The sequence below is a fragment of the Onychostoma macrolepis genome, chromosome 17, assembly GCF_012432095.1.
Source record: "Onychostoma macrolepis isolate SWU-2019 chromosome 17, ASM1243209v1, whole genome shotgun sequence".
Lineage (NCBI taxonomy): Eukaryota > Metazoa > Chordata > Actinopteri > Cypriniformes > Cyprinidae > Onychostoma > Onychostoma macrolepis.
In genome coordinates, this window is record NC_081171.1 from 6,051,506 (window position 1) to 6,076,476 (window position 24,971).

Below are 24,971 nucleotides of genomic sequence, written 5' to 3' on the forward strand. Positions count from 1 at the left end.
AATAAAAGTCCAACATCTAATTGATTACAGACCACTACGTATATAAACATATCAATTATTTAAAGACGTAATAGGACACTGTAGGATTTTGTAATGTTGTTGCAAATTTTACAACCAGGCATGAAGTATGATATTGCTCTTCAAAGAGGTTGTGCTTGACTCAGCAAACAGCCTGGCATGAATGTATCTGGTTTCAGTGTAACTACATCTTATTCATGTGGCAGAGGCAGAGCTATACATAAACAGACGGGCTTGAGTGTTATATTTCTGCATGGATATATAGGATAGTTTCTGGAATTTTGCTTAGTCCTCTTTGGCCTCAGTTTATTGCGAAAGTCAAATGCCTAATGTGATAGATGATATAAATGATAGATAGATAGATAGATATGCAAAGGTAAGCCAGTTGTTATCTTCAAACTTTATTATCATTTATAAACAATATTCCCAAGAGAATGCATGGAATAAGTTACTCATTTCATCTTTTTCTTCTTATTTGATTAAAGGTGAAATACAAAACATTGCAAGGTATAAAAAGAAAAAAGGGAAAAAGGTCTACATTACAAAGTTTTATAATTTAAATTGTATATTTCTTACCTGACCAAACACCTTAATCATGAATAAATACAACATCAAAACGAGCTTCAATTAAGATCAGACAGTAATACTTTTAAAGTAGTAAAATAACATGTTTTGAATATCTGACATTTCTTTAGCCAACAATAGGTCAAACACATTTGTCATTGCATCATAAACATAGAGGACATCTTAACAATCTTGACATGAGATTATCTGCAAAAAAAAAAAAAAAAAATTAAAATAAATAAATTAAATAAATAAAAAAAAACAAGATAGATGCATATTTCAGTCACTGAAGAACAGAAGGACAAGTAATCATCCTATCGGTAAAATTTAATAGCAATAGCGTTTCTGTTATGTGAATTATGGATAAAAGAAAGAAACCTCGTTATAATAGTGTTAATGTTTGCATTTGTTTGCAGTTACAATAATTACACATTTTACCATTAAAGCATTAGAAAATCAGTCTATTGTTAACAGTCCACAATGGCGTCCTGGCATCATTTGAGAGCTTTGCTATAAAGACAACACTATTATAAAATAATTGTATAATCACTGTTTTATAGAGTAAGATGATATTGTTTAAAATTCTAGTTAATGGCTGTAATTTTGAAGCAAACTACAAATTTTTACAGGCCTACAAAAATTGGGGTCACATCTAAGGTTGTATTAAACACGCATACGCATAAAAAAAAAAAAATATGTTATGAATTTCAACCTAAGTTAAAATCATTAAGGAGCAGTAAGCCACATTTCAAAATAAAATAATAAAATAAAATAGTACATTCAATTTATAAGAAATACAGCTGGAATACATTTCTTAATGCACTCGTAAAATAAACTACAAAAAGTAATATCCTAAACCTGCAACAATAAAAAGCATAATTTCTGCTTTTATTTTTAGTGGCAAAGAATCGAAAATTCTGTTTATTGCTCCCTACAGAAAAAGATTAAATGTTCAAAATCTGATGGTTTTATAAAGCTTTGCTTGTCCTCAAAAATATTACAACCGCACTGAAGACACACATGTAGAACTGGACTGTGGTGTACATGACAAGACAACATTGCTTTTCTACTCTGGACAGATTTTACAGGTACAGACTGTTTAGCACCTACTTCATTTTTGTACAGGCGATGGACTGCTTTTAAATCAACACTTTGTAAATTCAGTTCAATTCTAATCCAATGAAGATATTTAAAAAAAAAACACACACACAACTGTTACACAACTATCGTTGAAATTTCCAGTTATTTCAATTCATTTTCTTTATACAGTCTGCAAAAGCTGACCAGACCTTATATACAAGACTTACACCAAATTTCAGTATCTTAGTTTATATATGTTTCATGTTCTTTTAAATAAAAATATTATTGCAGCAGGACAGATTTTCTTCATATAACTGCAAAGTGCCTTGACAACTCTTACGTTACGGAGCTTTACTGCTACACAAAGATTCACACGAGTCTAATTAAAATCAAATTCAGAACCCTGAAAGTTTTTAAAGACAAACATCCCACCCTGAAGTAATACTGAGATTCCTGAATTGAACCGCATTGTCATACGAACCTGCGGTCAAAGACAAACATAAAATATTCATTTATAAACTGTAACAGGTCACCTGTAAAGCTCTGAAAGCTCCCAATGTGGAATGTCCTATTAAAATCTGCACAAAAACAAAAGGACATAAAATGAACATTTGACTTCTGAAGTTAAAGCTGATGTTCTTCATGTGATATCAGTCCATCACAGCTATTATTCAGTAATATCCAGGATGGTACTGCTGACTCCATGGTTTCTGATTCCAGAACTGATGAAGACAAAGATACAAGGAATTAAAGAAGGAAACATGATTGAATTTTAATCGTTTTTGCAAATTTTACATTTAAAAAACCCCATAGAAATCATATATAAATAAATTATATCTATACATTATTATATAAATTATATTCAATATTTTTTTGAGGGACTTACCCCTTGTTGCCAGCTCTGGTTGAAAGCTTGTGCTTTGTTCATGCTAAAGTTGCCATTTTTAAAACCTCGATTATTTCCACCTCGACCCCTGAATTTCTGTGGAAATAGAATGTTTTATGATTCCTGGTTCAAAATTTGGTTGTTTTTTAGTTTTAAACTGAATTAAGCAGTAAGCCACATTTTAAAATAAAATAATAAAATAAAATTATTTCTAAGCATAAAGCATTTCTAAGCTTCAAAAAAAGCTCTTAATGCACAAAAAATAATGAAAAACATCACTTTTAAAACCTTGATTATTTCCTCCTTTTCCTGGAAAATGCAGATTTATGATTCCTGGTTCACATTTTGGTTGTATTTTTAAACTGAATTAAGCAGTAAGCCACATTTTAAAAAATAAAATAAAAACATTTCTAAGTATACAGCTTAAAAAAAGCTCTTAATGCACTTATAAAATAAATAATATGCTACACCCAAAATAATGAAAAGCATCATTTTTAAAAGTTTCTAAGTTTATTTCTAAGTATACAGCTTTAAAAAAGAAAATCATTTTATTTTAAAACCTTGATTATTTCCTCCTAAACCCCTGAAGTTCTGTGGAAAAAGCATATGTATGATTCCTGGTTCACATTTGGGTCACGTTTTCGTATAGTTTTTTTTATATATATATTTGAAGATTTACAACGACAACTAAATTTTCATTTCCAACTAAAACTAGTTGACATTCTCACAGATCTCTCACCTGGTTGAAGTTGCCCCGGTTGGCCCCTCCTCCTCGTCCCATGTTGCCCCTGTTCATGGCTCCTCCTCTGTTGCCCATGTTAACCATATTGCCACGTCCAGGTCCCGGCCTGGGGGCACCACCTCTGTTAGGCATCCCACCGCCGCGGTTGAAACTGCCCCGGTTGAAGCCTCCTCGGAAGGCAGGGGGAGGAAGGTAGCCTCTCGGTGGTCTACTGAACCCACCACGAGGTCCAGGCACTGACAAACAATTTAAAAAGGACAGTGTATTATTGAATTTATACATATTCCTCTATACAAATAAGTATATAAGGAATAAAAAGAAACATTTTGCTCATCTGAAATGGCGTACCGCCCCTAAAGTTGCCTCGGTTTTGAAAGCCTCCTCGTCCTCCCCTCTGACCCTGTCCTCCACCGCGGTTGAACAGATTTTTGCCTCCTCGTCCCCGAGTTCCTCCCCTCTTTAGTTGAATCCCTCCTTGGTTGGGCTTCTTCTCAGGAGGAAGGGAATTTTTGCTCTCCTCCTTGTACTGTTCGAGAAGTTTGGTAGCTTCTTCTTTCTGCAGCTCGACATAAAGCACTTCACTGAAGCACTCACCTTCCACAGGCAACGTGTATATTCCTGCAAAACATTACAGTGTTACAATGTGGCATTTTAGGAGTTTTGTGAATTGCACACCAGTGTTTTTATATTATAAACTAAAATTCAAAGTATAGCTAAAACTTTTAAACTTGTTTTGTAAAATAAAATAAAATAACATAGGACTACAACTGGAAAAAAGCTCTTAATACATTCATAAAATAAGCTACACAAAATAATAACCTAAACCCAAAATAATGAAAAGCATATTAGATGAAAAACATGAAATTTAAACTTTGCCTAGGCAAGTAAAATGTCTTGCCTAATACTAAGTATTTAGTATTTAAAATATTAGATGGAAAAAAAAAATTGCCCTGGCAACTTATTGAAACAAAATAGGTTTTGAAGTACTAAAATTAGTAAAACTAAAATAAAAAATAATTTGATGATAAAAATTAAATAAAATAAAATAAATTATTAGATTAAAAAGAATAAAACTTATAAAAACTATTTGCCCTGGCAACTAACTGAAAAAAAGTTAAGTAAAAGTTTAAGTAATAAAATTAGTAAAACTACTAACTGAAATAAAAATAAATTAAATATTAAAACAATAAAATAAAATATAAGACTTCAAAAAAAAAAAAAAACCTTAAAAATAGAATTTTTGCCCTTACAACTAACTGGAATAAAATAAGTTTAAGCTGAAGTACTAAAATGACTAAAACTATAAACTATAAATATATATATATATATATATATATGGTACAAAACTTAATATAACTTACTAAAACTTTGTAAATACCATAGCAGCATGTAAAGAATACTAAAGTAACACTGTTGCACACATCTCACATCAAGTATGGTTCAAGGATTTTACCCTTCATTTTTAAGACTGCATGTTCAGGTACATCTTTGCCATCTGTTTCTGCCTTTTTCTGAGTCCTCTGTATATATTCCTGATCTGTCGGACAGACTACCACCGCTTTACGCTGGAAACCAGCAAACAGGCACATTTTCCTTCTTTGGGCTGGTGCTGATACGTTAGTCTAAAGGGAGATATTTAAAGGTCAGTATGTTCAGCAGATGGTAAAACGATCATGCACTGAAGAATGAAAAATAAATGTGTTAAGAGTAAAGTTTAAAGAGAGATAACAGTATGCTTTGATTTCGATAAATATTTATACACTAGAGATTATATTTAGTCACCTGGTCAAGTATGTAGTTGCGTTTTTTCCGTGCCGCGATCTCGATGAATTTCCCGAGGAAGAGGGGAGCACGCTGAGATATTGCTGAGAGCTTTGTGACATCTTTCATCTGTCGCTTCAAACTGGAAATCTGAATTTCAACATAAAAATAACACTGAATACGATGTTTATATTGTCTAAAAAATTATCTTATGTCAGCACTCACCATCATCTTCTCTATGATTGTGTTTGTTCCAAGAATGTTGTATTTTCCAGGATTGGCTTGGGTGTGCCTTGTTACCCATTCGGTTTTTCCAGATCCAGGCAGTCCGACCATGACAATGACCTGGGAAGATTTATAGCACATTTAGATGAGGCTTTTTAATTATCATGTCAATGTTTCAGGCATGAAACCAACCTCACAGTCTTCTTTGGTCTCGGGTCCCTTTGGTCCTCTGATACGATCGCAAACAGGGATCTGCTGCAGGAGCGTAAAGCCATCAGGTTGGGGGAAAAACGGGGTTTCGCGCTGGCCGAAGTTGAACTCAACCGCACAGTTGTGGCAGAGGACGTGAGGGAAGAATGGCTTTCCCTCCAGCTCATCCTTGCTGACTTTGAAAGCTGTTCCCAGATCCTGACCATTCTTGGAGTAGGAAATTTCCACTTCTTCACCATCAAAGTTCTGCCAAATAAACACAGCAACTATGATGTACTGCACTGTGGCCAAAAGTACACAGACGCACCACACTTGCTGAACATTTCATTCAAAATGTTGAGAACTAAACATGTTTTAAATTGGCTTTTGAAACATTGAAATATTATACAAATATATATATATCTAAAATCAAAATATTTATAATAGAAACTGAAATATTGTATAAATATATAATACTTTATTTCTTACTTATATATATATATATATATTGAGGTTGGTATGATTTTTTAAATATTTTTTAAGATGCTTATGCTCACAAATGTTGCATTTATTTGATCAAAAATACAGTGAAAACAATAATATTGTGAAATAATTTTAGAATTTAAAATAAATGAAATTTATTCCTGTGATGCAAATCCTTCAAAAATCATTCTAATATGCCAATTTGCTGCTCAAGAAACAGTTATAATATTAATGTTGAAAACAGTTGTGCTGCTTAATACTTTTTGTGGAAACTGTGATACACGGACATATTTTTCAGGCTTCTCTGACAAATATAAAATTCAGAAGAACAGCATTTATCTAAAATATAAATCTTTTGTAACATTGGAAATGTCTTTATTTAATGCATCCTTGTTGATTAAAAAAATACTAATTTCTTCAAACAATAATAATAAAATCTTAATGACCCCAGAATTGAATAATATGAATACATGGGAACACGTAGCGGTCAAGATTAGTAATTGCACAGAGATTTAAGGCTAATTGTGGATGAGAAATGAGAACGCGCATGGATACTTACAATAAAGCAACCGACAACATCGTTCTCATCAAAAGCCTCCCCAAAGTCCTCCGTCACACCGTTGCTGGTTTTCTTGGCCTTAGATGAAAAGCCATACGAGTGTGCCTCTTCCCCTTTAAATATATATATATATATATATATATATACAGTATATATATAAGGCAAAGAAACACTCAAATGACATTATGAATTGATTAGATTAACTAGATTCCTATAAGAAATCAAAGACCCTCACCTAGCAGAAGAGAGCTACTGGACAGTGACCAACCCACCAGAACTTCATGAATCTCAATTCCTTTACTGGAAATGTGTTTTACAGGAATCTTCTCGATAATCTGATGCAAAGATATGCAAAAACAAGGCTAAGGGCATGACAGGACAGTTATAAATAGTATAGATCAAGTTAAGGCAGTGCTCTTACCTTCATTTCAAAGCAAGCCTTGCCCTGTGCCACACCGTAAGACGCTCGTCCCCCGGCCCACAGGTAGGCAAAGCTCTCCATAGTGAGTGAGGAGGCACTGTACCGATCCCGAGACACCTTGAAGTGCAGGTCACAGTTGTCTGAGGAAAATAAGAGACGGACACTTTATTTCTGAAGCTTTATAGTGGCTGCAAATCCTGTTTGCAAAAGTTTAGAGGAAATAAGAAGAACAAATGTTCTTTTTAATAACCTCACTGAACATTTGACACTTTTCATAAGCATATTCTACATGTTACGCTATTCAGTGTTTATTTAATTGAACCTATATCTGAGCAGTATTTGTATGGGATCATCATACTTACAGGTGTCCAAACACACAGTTGTGTCATCAAACTCTTCGTCCTCTTCCTCCAGTGGAGGCTGGGGAGACTTTGCCCTGTGGGAGCCATCAAAGAAACAACCATGAAATTCAATAAAATTCAGTTCAGAGCCATTATAAGATCCCACTGAGCTCCCTTTGGATTTTAAATATGTTCCAACATGTGTAAAACATCTGTTAGACATTTAGCACATCAATGCTGTTTGCTTTTTGCAATAATTCTGCCAATTTATATTAACTATTTTCTAAAAAACTATTAAATAAAAATCAAAAGTTACTATTTGTTTAAGAAAATGTGACCGTAGTTTAGGATATACACATATAGTACAATCTTAACCATGTAAATGGTTATAAAGTTAAGAAATAATAAAAAAATAATAATAATAATTTTAAAAAAAACTCCAATAAGGTAAAACACTTTTTCTGAAAGGTTGCAACGTATTGATTTATGTATTTATTTAACATTATTATTATTTCACACTGAAAATCTATTTTTCTTTGTAACAAAATGTCAAATTTTGCCATATATATATATATATATATATATATATATGTATAGTGGTATATATTATATATTATGTATGGTTATGTAAAATATCTGGGAAAAGACAACATATCATTGATAAATAAATGAAAACACATTTAAATTCAATTAACCATCATAAACATAAAACAATATTAATATGATAAGGATACAAAAAAACACCAGATCATTTTAATTTCTAAAGGACATACACCATACAAACATTATCAGATAAACATTTTCGTCCTTTAACAGCCCAAGATCTGACCTAGAAACACGATTCCTAAGGAAAAGATACCACTTGTTCTGAGGTGACAGAGATGCCCTTATTAGAGGCTTAAAGTCATTTAAAGGGGTCAGTAAAAATGTGTGTTTCTTTGCACTGATGAGGAACAGCATGTCAGATTTGGCTCTTTACTGCCAAAACTGATCATAAATCTTTAAGGTGCAGCGGAACCTCAGGAGTACCAGAGGCCGACTGCACATTTCTTACCGGCTGTATTTGCTTTCTTCAATAAATTCAAAGTAGCCCCTTCCATGTTCATCTCGGCGCCTCTTTACACCCTTCTTATTCTTCTGTTCATCATTCTTGTCTTTGTCCGCATCCCCTTTGGAAATAAAACAATAAATCATAAGGAGGCGTATACCTCCCTGCTGGACCCATCATGATGTAACACGATGGTCCACATAATTACCGGAGGATTTCTTGTTATTTCGGTTGTGCATGAACTGCAGTGACCAGTATTTTAAAAGAAAGGTGTTTTTAATTATCAAGTTCACATGTTTTAAATTAAGGAGCAATGCCTTACAGTGCAGTTTTCACACTGTAGTACTTATATGGAGGTTCAGACAGGAGGTTGTTGCCAAGACATCTGCAATTTTGAGCTAAGTAACACACATTTTCAGATTCACATTGCATGCATCTTGAAGAAAGGTGTTACGGTGTGTGCAAATATCGAAGGAACATTTGGTGAGGGGCAAAACTCACAAGCACCTCTTTCCCTATGAGTGCACCTTGTGCTTGACAGAACAAAACTGATTACAAAATGAAAATCAGGAATATGCAAATTGCAAAAATCACTCACAAATCCATCATTTTTTAAAAGTAATTTTAGAAGTAAATATGGATGATAACTAGCCTCTAATAGGAATTAATATTAATTTAATGACAACATTAATTTAAAGGTAAACGGTAGCATTTCTAGGCTGGTAGTCCAAAAGATACTAAGTTCAAACCCCTAACCCCACATTACCCCAAGGGGGAGAAAGCATCTGCTAAATGAAGAGAAAGAATAACAATGTCCTAACATGAGGACCTCACTAGGCTACTCCAGGGCAGAAAGAGTAAAACAAATGAACTGAGATCATTACACACAGTACCATCTGGAGCTTTTGTCCTTCGTATCTCCAGCATCCTGTTACAGCTCAGCAATCCTGAAAGCCTACTGCTCAGCCAATAAAGACCAATGTACGCTATTAAGGGTCATTCTCAGGAAACGGTCCTATCCGTGCCTGAACATTTCAGGATTTTAAATTTGTACATCATTTGATTTGAATCAGTAACTTATGAACTGAAAAGAAAATGTTTTATGTAAATCATGACAGAAAAAAAAAAAAAGTTTCTTCTGAATCAGAAGATTCTCTTGTTTAATTTGATATATTGTATAACAACTACAACATCTACATGCTATAAAACTATATTTATGGTCAGCTATATAGTAGATTTCTTCTTTTAATTTAAACTAACTTACATATAGCCAATAAATATGTAAATATTATATTAAACTTTGAGACATATAGTGCAAATAAATTATTAGTGATGAATAAAAATAAAAAAGAAACATTAAATAAATAAAAAATAGGGATAAATAAAATACACATTACTGATCGATTACATGACACACTTTATAAAGTTAAATCTATTAAATTAAAGTAAAAGGGACACAAATAGTACATCAGTGGCACCATCTCCTGGGAATGACATAAAATCATGTCACATCATTCTATTGTTTAATTTGATATATGACATCTAAACAAGCTTTTCATCTATGCCTAAAAACTAGAAATAGTATAGCTGACCATAAGTAGAAAAATAATGAAAATGAAAAATAAATGAATTAATTAAATATGTTAAAATACATTATTTTTGTCTTTATTTATTTTTGTCTTTTGCAATTATTAAATCTATTATATGACTATAATGTGAACTCATTTAGTATTCTGTTAATTGCATGAGTAGTGAGTCAAAGGAACACAAATGGGACACCAGTACCGGAGAATGACATCAAATCATGAATGCTCTCGGCTGTCAGAATGAATTATTCTGCCATCGCAGCCCAAATATATAAAATATGAATTGCACAAGCTTCATCACGTAATCTCACCCTCGCCAGGGCCCATGTTGAGTGCCACATCATCCTCATCAAATTTCTCCATCTCCTCATCATCTTCTTTAAGCAGGACATCTTCATCTTCATCTGATTTATCCATTTCTACCCCGGCGTCCTCCTCCTCCTCCTCCTCCATATCATCATCCTGCTGCTCCTCAGCCTCTGCGTTATCTCCATCCTCCTCTTCCTCCTCCTCCTCCTCAGCCTCCATGCTCTCTCCAGCCAGATCTTCCTCGAGGTCTTCATCGGCCATGTAGCCGAGGCCGCCTCCATCCTCGTACTGTCCCTCAGAGCCGTTGGTGGACAGCGCCTCCTGATCCAGAGCGGCCTGCAGCCGCGCCATCAGCTCAGCCTTCAGCCCTTTATCGCTCAGACTCCTTTTCTTCAGCTCGTCCTTCAGCTCGTTCACTTTCAGCTTCTTCACATTCAGTGAGCTCATCTTGCCGTTTTGATCCTTTCTTTCAATCTTTAGACGTTATACCTCAAATGTATGAAATATGACCAGGAAGAGCAGGTTAAGAGCGGACTGTCCGGAGACGCTCGATGCGGTCACTGATGGGCAGCAGTCGGAGCAGAACGGGGCCAGTTGAGCCTTATATAATCTACCGTAACACACATAATAGATGAGCAAAATACCGTAAATATCGCTACAGCTAAATATGCATAGGAGAAAATATCAGTAGGCTATTCAGTTCATTTTAAGTCGCTTTCATATGCCAAGGAAATTATAATAAACAAATCTGAATACAGTAGAGAAGGCAAAAAGTAGGCCTACTGAAAAAATTATTTAATATCGCTGTATTTTTTTAATGCCAAAAAAGCAGAGTAGCCTAGGCTATATATCAACATTGCCAGAGTACATTATTTTACATAAACTGCGATTCTTATTTATTTATTTTTTCCCCCTTAAAGGCAAGCGTAAACATATACATTTTAGAGAAATGTTGGTTTTCAAAACATTTACAAAACAATTACAGTCACTTTTCATATGCAAAGAAAATGCAGTAAATTAATAAAGAAAGAAAGAAAGTACAGATAAGGCAATACTAAACCATTTTTAAGTGTTTAGTATAATATTAAATATTGCCATTGTATTATAATTGTGTTATTAAATGCACATAAAAGCATATATTAACATATTATATTAACAATATAATATTAACCATTTTTTTCTTAAAGACTATATGCTACATTTTATGTTATAAACAGTAGCATAGTAATTTAATATTGATAATAATATTAATATTGATAGTTGAATATTGACTAATTTAAATACTAATTAAATATTGCAGTATCATTATATTCAATTCAGTGCCACAAAATCACATAAAGTAGTAGGCTACATTAACATATCAACATTGCCAGAGAACATAATTTCCCAAAAACATTTTCTTAAAGGTTAACCTATATATGCTGCATTTTAGAGAAATTTGGTTTTCAAAACAATTACAGTCCGTTTTCATAAAATGCAGAATAGGTACAGTTCAGAAATGGCAAATAATAAATAAACTATTATAATATGAAATATTACACATTTAAAAATGATCAAATTTAATACCTGTTGAGGTATCGTTTTTATTTATGTATTTATTTATTTATTTTTTCTTAAAGGTTAGATTATATAGGCCTAATACATTTTTGTGGTAAAATGTGAGAAATTTGATTTTCAAAAATCCAATGTGAGCAATGACGTCACTAGACCAGTCAGTTTTCACGTTACCTAGCAACCAGTGTTTTGGACATGGCGGACAAGCACAACGCAGGTAATAATGTAACTTAAAATGTACTTCTTTCAAGCTTACGATATACATAGTAGCATTTTACTCTTACGTGTTGTTTGTAGCTCAGTTGTCATTATTACAACTGTTATCTCCTAAGTGGTTTGTGTGAAGTATCGAATATATAGCTAGCTAACTTAACTTTGAGTAGCAAAGACAGCACAAGACTGCCCGGTTGCTTGGAAAATAAAATAAAATCAGTCAAATCAAATACATTGGATAAAGAAGTAACTGAGACGTCCAAAAAAGCATTGTTTTCTGAAATACATCATTTCCTTTTGTCAGAAACTATTATAACAGAAACTCAGAAGAGGATAAGTAGTGCCTTTGAGGTGTTTGACCACGAATCCAACAAGACTGTTGATGTCAGGTAACATTTCAGAGTTTTCAAATTTCACTATCCTTGATTTATTTCATACTTTAGTAACTTATTATCTTCAGATTTGCTCTCTGACAGCTGTTAATGCCCTACATATGAGGGTTACTTTAGTTTAACACTGATATTTTTCATTGTAAAAGGGAAATAGGCACAATTATCCGTTCACTTGGCTGTTTCCCATCAGAAGCCGATTTGCATGATATCATTGCTGAGGTCAGTGGTTTTGTTTTACAGTCGGTTCATTTGCAGGCTGAGTAGATAAGTAGTTATGATTTGTGACTGTTTCTACAGCTAGAAGAAGAAGAGCCCACTGGGTTTGTACGCTATGAGAAGTTTCTTCCAACTATGACTAAGATCCTGCTGGAGCGCAAGTAAGACTGCAGTGATTAGGATCATTTGGATAAATTATAATAATCTTGAGCTTTCTGCAAAATTACAAATAATTAGACATCCCTGCCAAAACAGATTGTTTTTAATGGAAAATATTATTTTTGGTTTTCTGTGTCTAAATGGTGTTATGTCTAATATGGCCATTTTGCTATTTGAAATATAAATGATTTAACAATCATGTGATCACAGAGAATTCTGATTATATACGTATGCATTTGGTTTGTTTTTTTTAGCTCTTAACTGATTGAGTTGTTATTGTTCACTGAAACGAAAATGTTGGTAATAGAAATAAAGCGGAAACTAAAATAAAGTAAACATTAGATAAAAAAGTGAACTTTAAAAAAACTTTGAAAGAAAAAACTTGCCTTGACAACTAAATAAAATAAATTTGAAGCTGAAGTACTAAAATTACTAAAATAAAAATACAGTAAAGTTAAATAAAAATATATATTTTAAATTATTAAAAATGTGAAAATGCACATTAAAAATACTAAAACAAACTAAATTGTAAATAAAAAAACAGAAAAATAAAAGTTAATTGAAAATATTAGAAATACTTTAAAGTTATATAAAAATAATTCTAAAATAACACTGGTCAGTGTGCACATTTAACAAACAATTTACAACTATTAAGACATTTCCAATTGTACATCTGAAAACATGCACGGGACAAGATCAGATATGCCCAAACAATATGTTAAAAATTCTTAAATAAAGTGTTTTAAGCTGTGAAACCTAGATGAACCACATTATACATTTTTGATTGAAAAGTCCATGGACCCTTTTCACAAGACTGTGATGACGCATTTAACGGTCATCATCATTATAAATCCTTGAAAGTTTTTTATATATTTTTTTTAATTTATGTACATTTATAACACTATACTTTGTATTATATCACCGTTTCATCAAGTAAAAAAAAAAACTAGTTAACGCTAATGCGAGGGTGTTTCTAATGCAGCGTCAATGTGAGCGGCGGTAAATTTGACATTGTTCTATCTTCTGACTGCTGTTATCAGTCTCTCTTAATTTTTTTCCTTTGATTGAAAGTCTTGAAAACACTATCGTGGAGTTTTTCTTTTGCTATTTGAGCAAATGGGAATGCAAAAAATATATTTGTGGTACCCTCTCATTCACTGCTGTCGGATTTTACCCAACTATGACGACTTCCGCTGCTGAGAAACCCGGAAATGTGAGAAAGGTCCATTGGTGACAATTTTAGCTCTGATTTCTTTTTTATTGCAGGTTCCGTCCTATTACAGAAGACCTGCTCCTTCAGGCCTTTGAGGTGCCTAATGCTCTGACAACTAAATATTTTTGCTATTCTTGTTTTGTTGTTTGAATTTACCTTGAATGCACTACAGAGAAAAAAAACTTCATAAACATTAAATTGGATATAAAGATGAAGACCTTAGACCAGGGATAGGCAACTTCGGTCCTGGAGGTCCGGTGTCCTGCAGAGTTTAGCTCCAACCCTAATCAAACACACCTGAAGAATCTAATCAATGTCTTCGAGATCACTAGAAAGTTACAGGCAGATGTGTTTGATTAGGGTTGGAGCTAAATTCTGCAGGACACCGGCCCTCCAGGACCGAAGTTGCCTATCCCTGCCTCAGACCAATGGAATGAATTAATGTAAATGTGCTGTTATCTCTTTTTAAAGGTGTTAGATCAACAGAAAAAAGGACACTTGGAACCAGAGGAACTGACCAGATATTTAACACAAGAAGGTATGTTCATGGGTAACTATTGGAAATAGTGGTTTATATTTTAGTATAGGCTTCTAATATTTTGAAATCAGCGTGCAATGTTCATTTGTCAGATGACTTAACAATACAAGGAGTCCACAAAGACGTCAAGTTCAGTAATTCAGAAGTTTTTAATTTTTCTTTCTTTCTTTTGAAGGAGAGCCCTTCACACAGGAAGAGATGGATGAAATGCTGTCTGCAGCTGTTGATCCTGATAAAAATGTCATTCTCTACAAGGACTTTGTGAGCATGATGACTTTTGATGACACTCGATGATGGCTGACGGCATGATTAGATCGAACAAATAAGTATTTTTATAACGCTAGGATCAAGGTATCATAAACAAAATCATCTCAGTTACCATAATAAATGATATACTGTGCAATTTATTTTGACTCCTTATGGAATGGTAGATATCATTAATGGTGTTCATAATGCCCTAATACTCTGCTTAATAAATAGTTTGGCAAAATTATCATACACAGTATGATATTTTACCCTATTCATAATTATTCAAATAGCCTTTAAAGTGGAGAATGTGTGCAAGACTGAGAGGGTGTATCATACACTGATTAATCATTCTCGCTATTAATGAGGCAGGTTTTCTAAGGCCAGTTGTGTGTCTGAGAGCCTCATTATAAAGTCAGTGTGTGGTGTCTTTCTTCTGTCGGTTTCATTAGCAGACTCTGATACCACAGGTTTTGTGAAGGGGTGGCATATTCGTGCAGCTCATTTTTTCCTAATTAACCTGTGCCCCATGAGTGCGTCTGTGTGGGGGAGAGACCGGGAACGGAACTGCCCCCCTGTGAACTGACCAGAGAAGCGCATTACTTATGAAGGCCTTTACAGAATGCAATCATAAAAGTTGCATACAAATTATGATCTAACATTTCATGAAATTATATGCTTTTTAAAAAATGAACTTATCAGAAAAACACTAATTGTACATTATTGTTGAAAATGTATTTATTTATTTTCTGACTTTATCTACATACCTTACACAACAACGATATGCATTACTCTTAGAGAATAGTGTAAACACTAAATATACTGTATTTTCCTGTAAGCTGAGAAACCCCAAATAGTGCATTAAGTATCGTGTACAATATTGTAAAAACTGGAAAAGGCTACAATAACCATCGCAGCCTTTCCTGTTAAGCTTTTTTATGTATCATAACGTAAAGATGAAGATCCAGTGGTCCAAAAAGGATAGACTGACAGCTATTCTGGGCAATACTGAGTTTTTAGGTTTATGACAGTTTCCTATTTGTTTATGCTAAGGTTATATAGATCTGTGTATCTTGTCTTAGATATGACTGATAAAGCAGTACTATTTCATTTGATTAAAAACTGATGGTCGTTTGTTTATTTTTTGCTTTTAGAGTCTCTTATATGAAGCAGTGAGTTGTAGTTGGAGAGTGTTTATTTTAGATGTGTGAGCAGTAGGTGGCGCTGCTTACCCATGCTTATAAAATGTCCCTTCCAATTCCTGCTGAACTAACAATACAACCAAAACAATACTGGCTATTTATTTTCATGCCAATTCAAAACAACATTGGTCAATTAAGAAATATTGTCATAGCCTCTATTGCAAAATTACTTGCTAATGTTTGTTGTTGGTTTCATAATTAGTACGCCTATATACTTAAGAGATTCGAATGACATGTTTGTAAGCAATTGAAGATTTTTGAGCATTTGACATTTGAGCATTTGACCTGGTACATTTTATAATGTTTTAATATCATGATATTATTTTATAGGGTGTGGTGGACGTAATAAAAAAACTATATATATATATATATATATATATATATATATATATATATAGTTGATATGCGTTTTAAAACAACTTTTTTCAGTAACCACATAAGTTAGATTAATGTCGTTATTATTTATTATATATTTTGCACATATACATACATAAAAAACTTGCGCTCAAGTCGGTCGTTGTAGTTTAGTTTAGCGTGTGGACAACTGTACACTCCCACATGTCAGTCAGTAGATCTCGGACATGCTATTCGCTGAGAGGCGCGGAGGAGGCGTGGCCAGTCTACCCAGAGACAGATGTGTGCGCTCCTCTGGAGTGAGAGCAGCGCAGAGATCAGTCCTCCAACAGCCTGATCTACTGTCAGCCTGCGCTTCACATACGTCCATATGCATGGGGAAATGCGCCTGTGCTGGGATGCTGTGAAATCTAAAGCTCTGCACATGGATTCAGCATATCAGAGAGCATAAGAAAGAACGGGATAATCCACTGCTGGACATTTCAGATTGGACCATCTGTTATTCATATTCCACTGTGGAAGATGGATAGATTTCTGCATGGTACGAGTCGCTGAGACTGGACTTCAGAAGGGCTACTGAACTGACCAGAGATTAATTTTTGGATCTTTTGGTTGTGGATGTAACAGGGAGCACAGTTATTTCAACAGTCCCTCTGTATCAGGCTTTATCATGACCTCTCTAACAGGGAATAAAGACAGATCTGGGACCAGGAGTAGAAAATATGGGGTAAGATTTATTAAATTGATATTTATTATATCTATTTTATGTAAAGGTTTGCGCATATTCAGGGCAATAAATTATCTTTAAGTGAGGAAAAGCAACAATCTATTTCAATATCAATCTCAGTATGAAAATTAATAAACCACTTTGCACACTTTTTAGTTTTTTTCACATTTACCATATCTGTGACCCAGGCATTGATGTTTCAATCACTGCTTTTCAACCTCATCTATCATTTCTTGCAGATGACCGATTCATCCCCTACGAAGTCAGCATCATTCTCTCCTGAAACCTGGTACCGAAAGGCTTATGAGGAGTCCCGGAGCGCCAGTCGCCCGGTCCCTGAAGGCGCGGGCTCCATGCCTGGGTCCTCTGGAACCCCTTCCCCCGGATCAGGAATATCATCCCCGGGCTCTTTCTCCGGCTCACCTGTTACGATATCTCCTGGAATCAGCACCGGTTCGCCCGGTTCCTTAGGCGGATCTCCAGGGTTCGGCACTGGTTCTCCAGCCTCGGGTAGCGGGAGCTCACCTGGTTCAGATCGGGGTATCTGGTGCGAGAACTGCAACGCTCGGCTGGTGGAGCTGAAGAGGCAGGCATTAAAACTACTCATTCCCGGACCCTACTCTAGCAAGGTAATGCTGATAGATACTAAGTCGCATAAGCATTTTCTGAAATCAGTTTTTGACATGGTAATGCGTCATGCAGGTACAAATGACATCGGATATCCATGCTGAAATGTGATATATGAACTCCAGTGTTGCAGTGCGTAATTTTGGACAAGAAATCTTGGAGTAGCTGACCAAGAAATGCACAACGTGAAGATTTCAAACCAGAATTAAATTAGATTTTTTTTTTCGTGCACTGCTATTTATCGATTAATTCCCTTCTATCATAGTATGGTTGTTCTCACTTCTCGCTTGCAAAACATATCGCAACTTACAAAATAAAGAAAACAATAGATAAAGAGAAAGAGAAAAATAGCAATTTTGCATTAAACTGTTTGAAAACACAGAAGTGTTGCACATGAGGGGCGGAGTGCTGAACCTATGGCACTGCAGCGTGTTGCAGATCCACTATCGCTATTATTCCAGTGCGCTTCCAGGAGTCTGAGATCATGATCAAACTGGCCAAAGGGGGCGAAATTAATTGCTGACTAACAGCTTTTTCCTTTGGTTTAAGAAGAGTGTAAAGTGAAACAGACTGTGTAAAGAAACACGTCATACCATGATGTGGCTTTGGTGGCGAGCATGAGCGCTCAGAGAAGCGCATTTATGATTAATTATCCCTTATGATTAGTTTTTCGGTTTTGGCTTGGAGCACCTGCAGGCTATACTGCACCAGAACTTGTTGTGGATTCCACAAGAGCTCAAATCATATGCACAAAGTATATATATAGGTAAATATGCAGTGCGTAATTGGATGCATGTGTGCGTAAATATCAAGTTTCGCCGTGTGCTCATTTCATTTTCAGCCTTATAATACCGTGGGCTGTGTATAAGCAGACAAGGCAGTATGATTTACACCTTGAAAGAAATGGTTTATACCTATAAACCCTACCTTTTTATATGATTGATCAATGGTTTTGTTTGCGCCCCATGGAAATCAAAGCACAGTTTGTCTAATTCAATAAATATCCATTAAGAAGAACAGGGGGCGCTGTGCTTTCACAAACAATGTGATATGAAGATTCAGTATCAGTACAGTATTTGATACCATGCTATCATTTCTATGCATTGCTATATATATACTATATAGCTCCTCTGCTTGTGTTAAAATGTTATGAACTGTAACGTGATCACAGTTGCAATGCTTTCAATAAAAGGAACACAAACATATGGCATCTATTATGTTCTTCATTTCAATAATTGCACCGTTTATCCTTTCAAAAAAAAAAAAAAAAAAAAAATGGCCCTCAGTAGTCCAAAACATCACATCTGCATTTAGATCTCCTTATCATGGGCTGTATCTAAGTTGATATCATAAACCTCTGTGTGTGTATTAATATAATTATTATTACTAAAAGTTGCATTTTGCTGTTTTTAAAGAGCACCATTGATCTGGTGTGGCCGTGGCTCGTGTTTCAGACCTGCTGTTGGTCTCTAGATTTTATGGCCAGTTCTGCCAGCTGCAAGTGACCTGGAGGTGCCCATTAAAATGAGCTGGAGGAGGAGGGGCTGATGGGAAGGAGAGGGGATCACTGGAGAGCAGGGTGGCCATGAGAGCGCTCTTTAAGCCGGAGGCAATTTTAAAGGAGACGTTACTGAGTGTTTGGGCTTTTCTCTGCAGGATCTTCACCCACTTGGTGATTAGTGAGCAGTGTTTTGACTTGAAATGAAGGGTAAAGCCTCATTCTGATATATGATCCATCTGGAGATCTTGCAGTATGCTGTGTTCCATTGCACTCTGGAAGTTAAATTTTCTAAAAATCCTTCTAAAAAACATGCAATAGAGTAGAGGGAAGTGATGAACATTGACTTATAAAACTCAAATAAAACTCAAAGTTCCTATATTGTTTGATGCTAAAAACTGTTTAGCAAACATTTGCAGAGTCAAGTGTTTAAAGCATGGTAAATGATTCTCTGTTGATGATCTTATACGTTATGGAAAAAGAAGATTTTTAATAATCTGAAGGGTCTTTTTCCATAATAAAGAACCTTTACTCTTAAAAATAAAGGTTCTTTATTATAGAAAAGGATTTTTAATCCTCTTTCCCTTAAAAAATGGTTCTTTTAAGAACGGTTCACTGAAAGGTTCTTTTGGAACCCAAAATGATGCTTCTATTGCCATTTGAAATAGGAATATCCCACATCCAACTGTGAATGGAATGCAGAATACTGGAACAGTAGTAGCCTAAGCTCACCGAACTTGTGCTGTGGGACTTGCCGCGTTGTGAACGTCCCCTGGGGTTCGTCTTTAGATTACATCCGCTGAACAGAAGCATGTTCATTTCAATCCCATGCACACACAGCTCCCGTTTCCAAAAGAGCACTGTTGCCACGGCAGCAACACGTGAGCTTCATACATATTTCACGTTTAATGCTCTTTTTATGCCTCTCAGGTGAGCAAGGCATTATCATATAAAGAGGTCGCTTTTTCACTATGGACTGATAGGAATAAACGGGAAGGGGTTGCTGACGTCGGCTCAATTCAGCCGGCGTTCTACTGTAAATGGCACTCCCTCCAGTCCAGCGGCAGGCTTTGTCTTGACGCCAGGGTGTAATGGTGTCACTAGGGCAGATATGAATACAGCTCAGCGATGGGAGAACTGAACGTGCATGTCTCTGTAGGATTTGGTGTGCTCATTTGGGGAGCACAGATTACTTCTTGTTGGAAATGACTGTGAATAATATATTGCGGCTTTAAAGACTGACCTGATAGCTGCTTACAACAATAGAGGATTGTTGACAGTCAATGTAAGTCAAAGCTGTTTATAGGTTGAAACTGTTTAGATTCACAACAACACGGTCCAGTGCTTTATGAACCATTCATTTCTGGTTTCTACAGCTGAAGGTCTCACAGCAAGTAATAGTCTTAAATGCCTGCTCTTTTCATGGGGATGAAATGTTGATAGGTTACATTTTTATGCAGTGGCAGAGGTTTGCTGCTGTATTTCAGCTTGAAGCTTTTGCAGGGCTTTGAATAAACTGGGTTTTGCTTCTTTTGAACAAGTATCCCAGCAGGCCACCAATGTTATAATATGTTGATATTTGGTTTAATATAGGTTCTGATGCGGGGTGACAATGTCAATGTCAAGACAATGTCAACGTCAATTTGGCATTGAATATGGCGACTTGACATTTTGTTGGTTTTAAGATGTGGAATTACGTAACCGAAACCCAGTGTCACAAATTATAACATCATTAGATAATGATATTTTGTTGGTTTTCAGTCATGTATCCAAAATTCAGCGTCTTCCAAACTTGTCATGCCAATATCATATGTGACCCTGGACCACAAAACCAGTCTTAAGTTGCACGGCTATAGTTGTAGCAATAGCCAAAAATACATTGTATGGGTCACAATTATCGATTTTTCTTTTATGCCAAAAATCATTAGGATGTTAAGTAAAGACCATGTTCCATGAACATATTTTGTAAATTTCCTACAGTAAATATATAAAAACTTCATTTTTATTAGTAATATGTATTGCTAAGGACTTCATTTGGTCAACTTTTAAGGCGATTTGCTCAATATTTTGATTTTTACTCAGATTCCAGATATTCAAATAGTTGTATTTCGACCAAATATTGTCCTATCATAACAAATGACTTATGACTGGTTTTGTCGTCCAGGGTCACATATTGACTTCAATTATTGACATCCAAAATGTCAAATTAAAGTTGTGGTATTGAGTGCCTAAAATTCAACTCTTGTCCTAAGTTGGAGCTTGATGTAACAACAATGTTATGTTTTGACATAGCTCGGTATGAATTTCCAACCAGAAATTGACTGGCAAACGTTAAAGCTCGATGGCAAGCAAACATTAGATTTTGACGTCAACTCCATTTAAACCAAAATTTGATGCCTACCCTACGTTGGAGCTTGACATGAATCAAACGGCAGGTCTGCAACACATATTCTTTAAAATTTTCAACCAAAATTTTACATTTTCCCCATCTTTGATGTCCAAAGACTTATTGGATGTTACTTTGACATCAAGTGCCAGCTGGGATTGGTCTTACTTAGACTTTAAAGATTTACCACATTTATATATGAAAGTAATGAGAAACGTTTGAGTTTATATTTTGATTGCAGGCTTGGTGTCTTGGTAAATAAGCAGAGTTTGAGACATTATTGAGATCTCCCCAAGCAAAAATCTTTTCAAAATAAAATCTTTTAAAATTAAACTTTCTCTCTATTTAATCTTTGCAGTTTATGAGACACAACTGAAATATTAAAGAGATCTTTATTGGTACGCCTGCTGCTGAATGTCAACCTGAAGATGTTGGGAATATTTGTGTGTGTATGTGTATAATACAACACTTTCTCAGATAATAATTACATCAGTATGATGCCGAACAGCATCCATGACCCATAAACACTACAATGCCAAATGCAGCAGATGTTTAAACCCACTGTAGGTTTTGCAGAGTGGGTGGTTTGTTTTTTAGTGGAACTGAAAACTGTATTTCAAGAGTCCAGTCAGGTTGCTGATGTACCCCGTAATCACTGACAGCACTTCCTCCAAAGTATGAAGGCCTGTAATCCACCCCAGAACCGAGTCAGAGAAAACACCAGGCTCTCCCCCTTGAACATGGGCAATCGATCTCACAGGGATTAGCTGGACCGAGCCGGATCGAAGTTCTCAATGATCAAAGCAGAACTGCCTTGAAGGAGGATACCGCCTGGTTCGGTAGAGCCGTGATTTTTAGGCAGTGATCAGCAGCGCTGGTTCACATTAGTCACTCGTGGCTTTGTCATCGTGTGGAAATAGAATGAAAGATTTCGACAGACTTGTGAAATGCATCTCTGGAGACTGGATGGTTTGATGTGTTGAATGTGTAGGTTTCAGCCTACAGCTGCAGTTCTGAGTATGGATTTTGTGCTCACAAAGAAAGTATTGCAAGTATGCACACAGTTTTCTCAACTGTTACCCAGTGCAACTCACTAGATAACTTTGAAGTGTTAACTGAAAATGTTTTTTCATTGTGTCCAGCTGAATGCATTTTGAATTCGTTTGTTTAGTGGCCTTTTAAACACTGAATTGACACTTTATTTATTTTTTTAAGCTTTCTGGATGTGGTTATTTACTATTACATTTTTGACTAAATGCCATGGCATGTCCTTTGAGCTCAGCTGATTTATAAAGGATGATGGAAACTCAGTCAGTATGAGAGTGAAAGCTCCTAAAGAATCACAGCTAGATTAAACTTGAACACAAATCAATTTCCAGGACATGTAAGGCAGGGTTTGTGAACTCCAGGAGGTTAATTAGGGAACTGCAGCGTGTTATAATTCATTATAAATAATTAATTACATTATAAAAATTTCAAATTAAAAACAAACATTAATTTGTACAGACATTTGTTAACTGTAAAACACAACAAAATGAAGTGCAAAACTCAAAATACAGGTAAAACTCGAATACCTATTTTTACAGAATTATTCTATGTATACATAGAATACTGTAACACTGTCATTTTTGTTGCGCCTACAGGGTTTATGAACACATGTGCTCAACCTCATTTGTAAACAGAAGTGGTAAACCATATGTAAAGTATCTCTCATTAGCAGTGCTAGTCAGCATGAACTCCACTTTACCCTTGTTGTCATACACCGCTGTGATCTCTCATGCGGTCACTGGTTTTACACACATGTGGAGAGGGCCATTCGTTCTGCTTTTAACCTGAGAACAGGCCTCTGCCCCCCTACTGACCAACTCATTTTTTTTTTAATTGCCCCACCACACAACAACAGGGCTGTTTCCTCCATGGAGGCAGTTGATGTTGCCTGGGACCTCTGCTTTGAAGCTTTGAAGCAATCCTCCATCCTGGGCTCCAAAAAACACTCTTGATAAGAACACTAGATGGAAAAGAATATAAAATACAGCAAACATTTGAGAAAGAAAATTGCCTACTGTGAATGTTAGCTGAGAACTTTCAACCCAATCCACTTAACAGACACCAAGTCTTTAAAGGTTCATGAAACTCTAAAACACATTTTTTGAAATGTTAACATACAGGTTGCACATCGGTGAAAACAATAATATCACTCATTATGTCTATTATTAAGGGAGAAGTGTTTTTTTCTTTCTTTCATTTTGTGGAGCAATTTCGAGCAATTTCCCATTCAGCAAATGCATATCTTGTTTTTTTTGTTTTTTTTTCCTTGTCTATTTGTCTAAAAAAGAAGACATGGTCTTCTCCATGGTAATAAAAAGAGAAGCCTTTCTTTGAATTATTAATTGACCTCTATATTTTGGTCTTTTTTTTTTACTGAAAAAGACTAAAACCTCCATAAAGAATGTACACTAGATCGTTATGCGTGCAGCTTTTAACAGGAGCTTATTAGTTTTGTTTTTTTGACATGGCATGTAATCAGCTGAATGAATTTACATAGATGATCAAATAGAGGGGTTAGACGGAGGGGCTCCATCGTTTGGTTGAGTTCAAGGGAAACGCACACCTTTTGACAGAGAGAGATGGGGAAAAGAAAACAGATGGAGTCATTCATTCTAAAATGCCATGTTTTACGAGAGGTTTAAGTGCATTCCTCTGCAAAATCAACAAGGTTAAGAGGATGAGTGAGACCGGTGTAGCACAGCCTGAGAGAAAAGCTGAGTTAATTATGCTGTGAATGACGAGGGCATCGTAAAGGTCAGGAGGACAGGAAGAGACAACCGAAGATGGTGTTAGATCAGAAGAGATACATTTTTACTGGAGCTTTCTTTTGTTTCTGGCATTCCAGCTGATCTAATGGTGACCAGTTAGATTAGGGCTTTTGTCTCATAGAAAACAGATAAAAACCACCTTTCCAATTACTAATTACTACATTACTACATTTTCAGATAGAAGAGATTTTTTTTAAAATAGAGAATTTTGGAAATATCAGAATTCAACTTTCCAACAGCTTTTTATATTACTATTATAAACAAAATCATATTAATATTATATTATATTATGATAATATTCTATTTATGATATTTATAAATGTATTAATGCATAACTTTGCTATGATAAAAGATATATTTTTAATTGTTTCATATTTAATAGATCAATTAAATTTTCATAAAAAATGTTTTTAATTGTTTAATTAGTTCATCTGTGTCTGTGAGTTTAGTTGTACCCCATCATTCCACTTATTTATCTCAAATAATTGTGAACTGTCACTTTAAATGATAAGAGGAACAGTAATGTTTAATAGGTGGTAAGTTGATTTAACAATGATAGTTTTTTTTTTTTTTTTTAATAAATTCAACTTAATAACTTGGATTGTTCATGGCCGTGTT

The 24,971-nt window shown here is 35.0% G+C and overlaps 3 protein-coding genes across 3 annotated transcripts in view; 2 read left to right on the plus strand and 1 right to left on the minus strand.

Moving 5' to 3' along the window:
• Positions 1 to 409: 409 nt before the first annotated feature.
• On the minus strand, positions 410 to 10,799 carry hnrnpua (heterogeneous nuclear ribonucleoprotein Ua). The gene is made up of 14 exons (XM_058749715.1): positions 10,215 to 10,799; positions 8,324 to 8,438; positions 7,291 to 7,364; positions 6,929 to 7,068; positions 6,743 to 6,842; positions 6,508 to 6,620; positions 5,469 to 5,732; positions 5,277 to 5,396; positions 5,073 to 5,201; positions 4,744 to 4,912; positions 3,639 to 3,908; positions 3,288 to 3,526; positions 2,549 to 2,644; positions 410 to 2,384 (listed from the first exon to the last, which is right to left on the minus strand). The coding sequence occupies exons 1-14, from the start codon at positions 10,657 to 10,659 to the stop codon at positions 2,334 to 2,336; spliced, it is 2,325 nt and encodes a 774-aa protein (XP_058605698.1). The 5' UTR covers positions 10,660 to 10,799; the 3' UTR covers positions 410 to 2,333.
• Positions 10,800 to 11,915: 1,116 nt separating this feature from the next.
• Positions 11,916 to 14,990, plus strand: efcab2 (EF-hand calcium binding domain 2). Its single transcript, XM_058749650.1, has 7 exons — positions 11,916 to 11,983; positions 12,284 to 12,368; positions 12,518 to 12,590; positions 12,669 to 12,748; positions 14,013 to 14,055; positions 14,431 to 14,497; positions 14,673 to 14,990. Exons 1-7 carry the CDS (start codon positions 11,962 to 11,964, stop codon positions 14,789 to 14,791), a joined length of 489 nt encoding a protein of 162 aa, XP_058605633.1. The 5' UTR covers positions 11,916 to 11,961; the 3' UTR covers positions 14,792 to 14,990.
• Positions 14,991 to 16,582: 1,592 nt separating this feature from the next.
• kif26ba (kinesin family member 26Ba) overlaps positions 16,583 to 24,971 on the plus strand; it is a 104,113-nt gene continuing 95,724 nt past the window's right edge. Inside the window, exons 1-2 of the mRNA XM_058748734.1 lie at positions 16,583 to 17,026; positions 17,266 to 17,655. Coding sequence (XP_058604717.1) covers positions 16,970 to 17,026; positions 17,266 to 17,655 — 447 coding nt within the window. The 5' untranslated portion in view covers positions 16,583 to 16,969. The remainder of the gene's footprint in view (positions 17,027 to 17,265; positions 17,656 to 24,971) is intronic.

What these genes read in the sequence shown, in the direction of transcription:
- hnrnpua (XM_058749715.1), bottom strand. Translation starts at nt 10,659, where the DNA reads ATGAGCTCACTGAATGTGAAGAAGCTGAAAGTGAACGAGCTGAAGGAC. An exon ending in AACTGTGTGTTTGGACACCT is followed by an intron (nt 7,069 to 7,290) that starts GTAAGTATGATG and finishes TATTTTCCTCAG; the next exon opens with ACAACTGTGACCTGCACTTC. An exon ending in ACCGGGGCAACTTCAACCAG is followed by an intron (nt 2,645 to 3,287) that starts GTGAGAGATCTG and finishes CTATTTCCACAG; the next exon opens with AAATTCAGGGGTCGAGGTGG.
- efcab2 (XM_058749650.1), top strand. Translation starts at nt 11,962, where the DNA reads ATGGCGGACAAGCACAACGCAG. An exon ending in AAGATCCTGCTGGAGCGCAA is followed by an intron (nt 12,749 to 14,012) that starts GTAAGACTGCAG and finishes TTTTTATTGCAG; the next exon opens with GTTCCGTCCTATTACAGAAG. An exon ending in TGCTCCTTCAGGCCTTTGAG is followed by an intron (nt 14,056 to 14,430) that starts GTGCCTAATGCT and finishes CTCTTTTTAAAG; the next exon opens with GTGTTAGATCAACAGAAAAA.